This window comes from Dermacentor variabilis, chromosome 6 (assembly GCF_050947875.1).
Source record: "Dermacentor variabilis isolate Ectoservices chromosome 6, ASM5094787v1, whole genome shotgun sequence".
In the NCBI taxonomy this organism is placed as follows: Eukaryota; Metazoa; Arthropoda; class Arachnida; order Ixodida; family Ixodidae; genus Dermacentor; species Dermacentor variabilis.
This window is the reverse complement of record NC_134573.1, coordinates 39,416,817-39,425,874: the sequence shown is the minus strand read 5'-3', so window position 1 is coordinate 39,425,874 and position 9,058 is coordinate 39,416,817. Positions and strand designations below refer to the sequence as shown.

General features: G+C 46.7%; 1 protein-coding gene across 1 annotated transcript in view; it reads left to right on the top strand.

Annotated features, from left to right (window-relative positions):
* The first annotated feature begins 224 nt into the window (after nt 1-224).
* LOC142586095 (uncharacterized) overlaps nt 225-9,058 on the top strand; it is a 154,320-nt gene continuing 145,486 nt past the window's right edge. The window contains exon 1 of the mRNA XM_075697354.1: nt 225-429. Coding sequence (XP_075553469.1) covers nt 262-429 — 168 coding nt within the window. The 5' untranslated portion in view covers nt 225-261. The remainder of the gene's footprint in view (nt 430-9,058) is intronic.

Genomic DNA, 9,058 nt, shown 5'->3' with positions numbered 1-9,058 from the left:
AAAACGGAACAGAGGTGCGTTTGTGTCAATTTTAGTTCACCTTACCGCTATTGCTAACCATATTTAAAAATCGAGTTGAAGTCCGGATTTCAGAACTCGTGTGAGCGTTCATGGCACCCAATACCTTGCATTAGTGGTGTGTCAACGCAAGATAAGATCGTCATTTAATGATAAGCAATTTTCGATGGCCATATTTTCAATTTGTGCTCGCATTGTTTTTGCAGGTTTTGTCCTACTTTAGGCATTCAGCCCCACGCCTATATGATCGGATGGGGAAACAGGGATAACTGGGGACTTTACTCCGTAACGGCTGTGAATAAAGACGGTGGACACAAAGGTTGGCTAGGCTACAAGGATCCAAATCACCCCGGATTTACGGCGGGCTACTACTACGTATATTTCTACTTCAAGAATAGCAACACCCTGAACGTAAGTTTAAGTCTTTTGTTACGCGCGGGAAAACGTTTAAATTTATTTATTTATTTATTTATTTATTTATTTATTTATTTATTCATACATCAAAGGCCCCTGGTGCGGGATTTTACATGAGGGGTGGGTATTACATTTGCACGAGGTCTTCGGTGAATGACTAGAAGTGGCTACGATTGTAGTGGTGCGCAGCTTCGATGGGCAGATGATTCCGTCGTTCGCTGTTCGACTGAAAAATGAGTTGGCATGCGCAGTAGTGCGCGCACGCGGTGGGTATACAGCTTTAGATGACTGCTGCGGAGCGAAAGGCGATGAGCAGGTATGATAACCGAGCGAGCAAGAGACGAGGGGTAAAACCTATGGTAGAGGGACAGGCGCGCTGTTTTTCTGCGTGACTCAAGACTGGGAAGCTTAACTCTGTTTTAGTTCAGTAACGCTAGAATAGTGAGAATAATCTCAAAAAACAAATCTAATCGCGCAGTTTTGGATGGATTCAAGAGCTTTTTGAAGGCTAATCTGACGCTGGTCCCAAGCTGCGCGTACATATTCCAGCTTGGGACAGACAAATGTTTGGTACGTTAGCAGTTTTACGTGAGCTGGCGTAAACTTAAGTTAACGCTGGACATAGCCAAGAACGCGGTTAGCTTCGTTTGTTGTACTTGCTATATGATGCCACCAGCTGAGATCATGAGATACTGTGATGTGCCGGTGGCGATGACGCTTAAAATAGTACGGAGCCAAAAACGACATATTTATATGCTTCGTAGTAAGCTCGGTGGTGGGAGGAGATATGCGAAGTATTCTTTACATTTAAAGTATTACACCAGATTTCAACCGTTTATAAATTATATTGAAGGCAATTGTTGTCATAGAGACTATGGATACAACGGTAGATGACACAATCGTCTGCGAAAAGGCGAATACAGGAGGAGATGTTGATCGGTAGGTCTGATGGAAATCAGAAAAAAGTAATGGGCCGAGGACGTTGTCTTGAGGAACTCTGCATATAACAGGTGCTAACGACGAAGTATGTCCATTAGTACAGACAAACTGTTTCCTCATTGCGAGGAAGTCACAGAGCCAGTCGAAAACAGAGGAGTTAAGATTTAAGTGAGAGAGCTTGAGGAACAGCCGTTTGTCTGGTACCTTCTCAAAGACTTTCTCAAAGTCCCGGAACAGGGCGTCTATGGGAATATTGTAATTGATGCTTGAGCTCCTGTCATGAATAAATAATACAAGCTGGGTCCTAAAGGATATATCTTTTTGAAATCCATACTCATGTGGGTGAGAGAAGCCAACAGAGGTTAGAAACTTGGTTACATGCGAATAAATGACGTGTTCTATCAATTTTGAGGACACACCCGTTAATGAAATGCGTCGATAGCTGTTACGTGGTGAAGTAGTTCCTTTGGAAGGGGGATAATTTTGCCCACCTTCCAGTCCTGTGGCACCACTCCTAATGACAAGCCCTGTTGGAAAACATGAGACAGGATGACGCTTGTATAATGTTTGGTATTCTTTAGTACCTTAGTGTTAATACTACCGATGCCTGCAGAAGATGACAACTTAAGATTGTAAATTACTTTGCTGATACCATGGGGCTGAATAGTATGTCGGGCATAGTAGGGTAAACAAGTTTCTAGAAAATTGGGCAGTCCATCACTAGGTTCGATGGCAAATACAAAAAAAAGTGTCATTGAGTAAATTAGGAACCTCTGTTTTAGGAAGAGGGTTATTGTGATGGTCACGTAATGAGACACTTTTATGGTGTCCTCATTTGTTTTCCACAATTGCTTGATATTATTCCGCAAGATGGTAGGTAATGTCGTAGAAAGGAATCGTTGCTTAGCTGCCGCTGCAAAGCGCTGAAATGTTTTCTCTGCTGCGGTGTATCTTGCCCAAGCGCATGCGTTGTTAGAAATTTTGGCAGCTCGAAAATTTCTTTTTGTTCTTCGGGCGTATTAAACATTTATTGAACCAGGGGGAGGATACGTGCTTCATAACATAAATGATGGGTATGTATTTAATAATCAAGTGACATTTTGATTTTAAACAATAGCCAGTTCGTTTCAACTGATCTACCCAGAAAACAAACAGGGAACCAAGTGCACAACTCAGCTAAGTCTCTATTCATGCTGGCATACTCCCATTTATCGTACCGTGTTAGTAATTTCCTTTCTTTTTTAGGGTGCAATAGCCTACCATGCCCGGAACCGTGAACTATTTTGCGATCGCTCAATCCGAGTAAAATTGTTAGTGACAAGACATTATCAGGATGTGACGTCAGCAAGAGATCAAATGTGTGCGCATTTTTATCAATAAGTGTCGTTGGTTTCAAGGTTAGCTTTGAAATACCAAATGTGAAGCACCTGTTCAAAATTTTGCATTCTTTGTCATTGCCTTACGTAGATGATAGAAAGTCAAGGCAGTTTATGGAGGGAAAATTGAAATCGCCGTACAAAAGGGATAGAACCGTCACGGTGGGTCGACGTTGCAGAATAGAGTTATTCGTGTAGCGAAACAACGAATGAAGATTTAGCGTCAGGAGGGCAATAGCATACATCTAATATAGCAGCTGGATATGAAGTTTGGCAGACAAGAAATAAGCCTTTGATTGGCGTAGCTATAGAAGGATCGACATTTGGGCGAGTTGGTACTGGTTGAACATTTTGAAGGGGCGGTGCAAGACGACGAAAACAGAAGGCAGGGCCGCTATTTTGTAGCGATGCCTTATGCCTTATTCTATGCTATTGTTATCATCCACCACACACGGCCGCCTGATCCCGTTGATAATGTGGAAAGACCGTCGCTCTGACCACTGGCCAAGCGCGAAAAGCCTGGGAAAGCATAGAATCGGAAAAGGCATCGTTACCAAATACCGGCCCAGGAACACACAGGAAAACGCTGTACTCACTACTAACTTTATTCGATGGCATACACAACCTATGTACTACAACCCATAGCAACGAGATCTCCCATCGATGTCGTCATTACAAGTGCGCAAGCAAAAACGCAAAATCCTCTAATATAATGCTACACTGTGAGGGGGTTTAAAAATTATAATCCATTGTCATGTGAGTGCTGTGTGCTGCTGCCTTCTGTCTTCGTTGTCTTGCGCCGCCTCTTCAAGATGGCGAAGGTATGTCGATTAATGAGCAGCTAAGTGTACGGTGGGTTGCCAGCATGACATCACCGCCACGCCTACCGTCTTGGTCTTACCGAAAAATATCAAAATCTGGAAAATACAAAATAGTTCAGAGTCATCAACGGAAGAGGAGGAGGAGGAAAACAAGCTTCATTTGAGGCCAACACTAAGGTCCAGTAAAGTAGAGCGCTTGCTCCGCTAAGGCCCATTGTTCATCCGCCGAGTCCGAGTGAAGCCCAACACTCCAGGAAGGAGGGGAAGGGGAAGGAAAATAAGGAGAGTTAGTGGCAGTGTTACATGAGTACAGAATGTGTTCTGTACCTGCCCTTATCTCCGGACAGTTGGGGCAGTGAGCTGTGCTACCCCAGCCGAAGTTGTAAAGCATTAGTCGCGTGAGAAGAGTGTTTGTTTGAACTTTGCGATGGACATGTGCTTGTTCCGTGTTGAATGAAGGATGATGTTGGGACAAAATAGTGCGGTTTTCCTTGATGTTCTTGTAGTCTTCAGCTATTTGCTCATTGTACGTGGCAGCGTCTCCCACTGTCGTTGGATTTGGCCAGGGAATCGAGGTCCCCCGGAGGTTAATTTCGCGGGCACATTGATGAAGAAACTAATTTCCCTCGATCCCAGCGTGACCAGGCACCCAACGCAGGGTGATTGTAATGTTCGGTTTGCGGTTACAGGATTCTATTAGAGTGTCATGTAGGTGTGTTTCCAACAGGATTCTATTCGGAGGTCATGTAGGTGTCTTTCCAACAGTCGGTGTTGTATGTTGCGAATGACTTTGCTGGAGTCTGTATATAGGTCGATGTTACTGGACTAGTGCTTAGTGAGTAGAGAGACTTCTTGCATGGCATATATTATCGCGTGAATTTCCACAGTAGCTATGTTTGTAAATGCAATGTTGCGCGGTAGCGGAGGGCTTTGACTAACTGGTGTCAACTGGATAGGGGCGATCCCTGCTTGTTGCAGGATGTCGCATCCTTGCGCCGTACAAGACAAGCGCGCGACTTCTCTGTCTCGGTGTTGTGTTAGTTCTGCGAAATGGAGTAGAGGCCCGTGTGTTGAAGGCGATGATTTGAGGCGTATATCGGTAGACTCAGACCGGCCTTGTGAAGGGTGTTGAGTGAAGATTCGAGTTTTCGAGTTTGTGTTTGTGTCAATGTTAGGAATGAGGCGGTGTACAGAAGCCTACTATACACGAGTGCAGTCACGAACTGTGTTGCTCCTTCTCTCAATCCGTGTTTTCGCTAATGATCCTTCGCATTAGGTGCGTGAGAGTTCGGCAGTCTTTTTTATTTTGTATAACTTTATAAATAGCATTGCTGTTGTGATTTACGATAAATTCGAGTATTCGTTACGATGTAACCTTTGGTATCTGTTTGCCTAATAGGATTAGTTGTATCAAGGCGTTTGTTTTCTTTTGGTATTGTGTTCGATTCATGAGGAGAAGTTCGGACTTTTCTGCTGACAGTTGGAGTCTGGCTTCGTGTAAGTGGTCAACTATGGTGTCGACGCCTTCCTGGAGGGTGGTTTGGACGTTGCCTGGAGATCCGGTTTCGCGCCATAGGGTAATATAGTCGACGTAGAAAGTGTGGTGAAGGTTAAGGATTGTGGATAGCTGCCTTGATAGCGCTGTGATGGAAAGATTAATAAACGTGCAAAATATAATAGATTATTGAGGTGTTTCACGGGAAATATTGATGGGGAAGGAAAAAAACTGCGCTGCCTTGAAGCGTGCTGCCCTACCTTTAAGGAAACTGCGTATGTAATTGTACATGTTGGCGCCGCATCCAGTGTCGTGAACCGATTTGAGTATGTGATCGTTTGTAACATTATCATATGCCTTCTCTATATGTATTGCAAGAAGAGCTTGGGTCTGTGCTGTCTTTGGCTGCAGAAGCGTGTTCTGTAGTATAATAAATAAGTCCTGTGTGGAAATGTTCTTGCGATAGCCTATGAGCTGGTGCGGAAAATGTTTCGTGTTATTAAAATGTTCTTCTAGTCTCTCCAATGCAAGCTGTTCCATTGTTTTGCCCATACATGATGTTAAGGATATTGGTCTGAGGTTGTAAAGCGTGGCTTTTTTCCCTGATTTTGGGATCATGGTAATGTATGACGTTCTCCATTCGTCTGGGAGAGCGCCCGTGTTCCAATGCTCATTTATGTGCGAGAGAAGGGTTTCTTTATCTCCGTCGGGCAGATTACGTAGAACAGTATATGTGATGCCGTCAGGACCCAGTGCCGTCGCCCTAATGTTTTGCAACAATGTTAGGTTTAGTTCTGCCATGTTGTCGATGTTGTCGTAAGGGGGGCCCGTATAGTCTGTGTACAGTGACTGATGTGCCGCAGGTATGTAAAGGGTACAAAGTTAATCAAATGTTTTGTTTATACCTTGTGTGCTGGCGTGTTTCTCTATGGTACACTTGTTTCTTTCTGCCGAGCAGGGCACGCAAAAGATGTCTCGTGTGTTTTTGTCTAACGTATTCTGGATGTTATCGCAAATATGGTTCCATTCTGTCCGTTCGAGCACCCGGGCATGATTCATCGCTGGAATAGTTATATCATCTACCTTTTCATGAAGCTGATTGTTATGCGGTTGCTGGGATAAGGCGCTCAACAGCGTTTTGCGTTTTTTCCAGACGTGTGTGAGTTGCGGGTCGGGACGGTCTGCCGGCGCTGAAGTTGTATGCGTGTCTGTAACTGCTGTCTTAGTTTCTGTAAGCCCTTTAGCCCACGTGCCTAAGTCATGCCCTGTGTGAGTGATATTCTGCCTCACTTTCCGGAATTTGTCCCAATTTGTGAAGGTGACAGTAGCGCGGCGCTTTCGAGGCGTCATGTGTATAGTGATGTTTATTATGTTTTGGTCGCTAGTTAGGTTTTCGTGGCTGTTCTCCCAGCTCGTAGCATATTCACCTTTGTGCAACGCGAGGTCTGGTGTAGTAGGAAATGTATTTTGCGTCCCTGTGCGAGTTGTTACCCCCGGAGTGTTGAGAACTAAGCATTGAAATTTGTTTGTCTTTCAGTAACCTGCCCGTTTTCGTGTTGTGAAGGGATTTTTAAAGAGAAATGGAAGAGATAAGCGCAGTGCCGTAACTGTCTCTCACAGGAGAATACCTCAACAGCACTGCACGGGGAAGGGGTATGGGGGGAAAAAGATGGACATAGTGACCGGAAGTAAAAAGGAGAGAGAGACCGGAATGGCAAAAAAAGCGACAATGTAGCTAAGCGTCTGCGGGGCCTACAGCCGCGCTCTGAGGTGTGTTGCTTCACAAAATTCCATCAATGCCGAAAATGCACGCTTCGTGATGGAACTGTGAGCATTGGGGAAGATTAGGCACTGCAGGGTGGTGGATGGCAAGTCGCATCGGCGGTAGGAGGCATACAGAGCCTCCCTGTCGGTCCCGAAGGCCGGGCAGTGACGCAGAAGATGCTCCAGTGTCTCCACGCCGTCGCAGCTACCACACACGGGGCTGCCGGTTCCCGTGAGCCTGTGTGTGCGCGCAGCTGTTTTGTAGCAGCCGATGCGCAAGCGGAGAAGGAAGGCGCAGTCAGCCCGAGAGAGGCCCACACGCGGGAGCAGGCGCGGGGGCGTTCCTGCCGCGACGCACGGATCAGAGTGTTGCGCAGTGAGGCTGCGCAGAACCGCTGTCTTGGCCGCGTCGAAGCTCGTAACCAAGTGGGTGAGGGGAAAGCGCTCACCGTGCGCCGCCTTGGCGAGGGAGTCAGCCTCCTCGTTGCCTGGCAATCGGATGTGTGCGGGTATGCATTGGAGCGTCAGATTGCAGCCTTGATTCACGATGTGCCGCAGCTTGCAGCCAACTCGAACAACAAGGGGCCCTCTGGCGTAGTCCCTGGCCAGCATGCAAAGCGCCGCACGAGAGTCATGCAAAAAGGCTTGCTCTCAGGGGAGCAGGCTTTTGCATGGAAACCTAAGGCAGAACTTAAGGTGAGCGCATCGGTTGCCGTCTTGCCGGACTTACTGAAAGGGGAAAAGAGAGTAGCGATCCTTTTATCGGAGAAAGCTGATGCTTATGTTGATCCGGTTGTTCCACGGGCATAGTAGGACGGTAGCTGGAAAAGCGTTGGCTCGAGTAGGGGCGCCGCAGGGCAGCTGCGCTGTCGGCTGCATCCGCTTTCCAGCTGAAGCGGTGATTCGAACACCGGGACAGGTGACACCACGAGTTCTATAGGGAGATAATTTTTGGTTTGATGAAGGGAGAAACCGATTCCTGTACTTTTAGGGATGGTTACTGGCAGCCACTGCCTTCAGTGCACTGGCAAGACCCCATCGAATCCCTCTCTACTTGAGCGTGCTCCTCGCCTCTTGTCAGCCAATTAGATAAAACAAGCCGTGTTAGGCAATGTTATTAGGCAAACCGGTAGGCAATCTTATTCGTTTTTAAAGCAAGCACAAGTCACCTCCTATAAGTGAGGGTAGCGTTTGATTGGTCTCTTCAGACAACCCTGCTGATCACCGCCCGATGCTTGCGTCGGCCGTTACGCAAACTTGACGTCAGGAGGTTGGAATAAAAACGTATTGGATAGTTATATGTTTAGGGCTCGATGAACCATTGCGTAAGATGGCCAGCTAAAGCTTTTTGACACTGTTTAAAGATGTGGTTTTTCAGTGTTTTAAAGCGGTCTTAGCAGCGGTAACGTAGAGGTAGAACACCCGCCTCGCGTGCGAGAGGTCCGTGGTTCGAATCCCGGTGCCGGCAATTTTCCACCGGATTAAAAAAAATCCGCGTGTTGATAAAATTGCATAAACAGGCCTGGAGTGTGGCCTGATCCCGGTGACCAGAACCGGTAACGCACTCCCTCACCAGAGCAGGATTGGCAACCCTGGTGCAGTACTTGGCCACAACCTCCCATAAGAACACAACAATCAAACCCCGGCCCCGCAGTCCCCAGCAGCTGCGAAGCAACTGACCCCGGCGGTGGTCAGACCTGCGACGCAGCAGAGGGTGCTAAGAATCACTGGCTCCGGACAGGCCGCCATTGGAATATGAACCTGGCAACGTTTAACGTTGCCAGGCTCACTGACCTGGAGGGGCAAAGCAGAAGGGTGGGTCTGAAAATTAATCTGCAGAAAACTAAAGTAATGTTTAACAGCCTCGGAAGAGAACAGCAGTTTACAATAGGCAGCGAGGCACTAGAAGTCGTAAGGGAATACATCTACTTAGGGCAGGTAGTGACCGCGGATCCGGATCATGAGACGGAAATGATCAGAAGAATAAGAATGGGCTGGGATGCGTTTGGCAGGCATTCTCAGATCATGAACAGCAGGTTGCCATTATCCCTCAAGAGAAAAGTGTATAATAGCTGTGTCTTACCAGTACTCACCGACGGGGCAGAAACCTGGAGGCTTATGAAAAGGGTTCTACTTAAGTTGAGGACGACGCAACGAGCTATGGAAAGAAGAATGATAGGTGTAACGTTAAGGGATAAGAAAAGAGCAGATTGGGTGAGGGAAAAATCGCG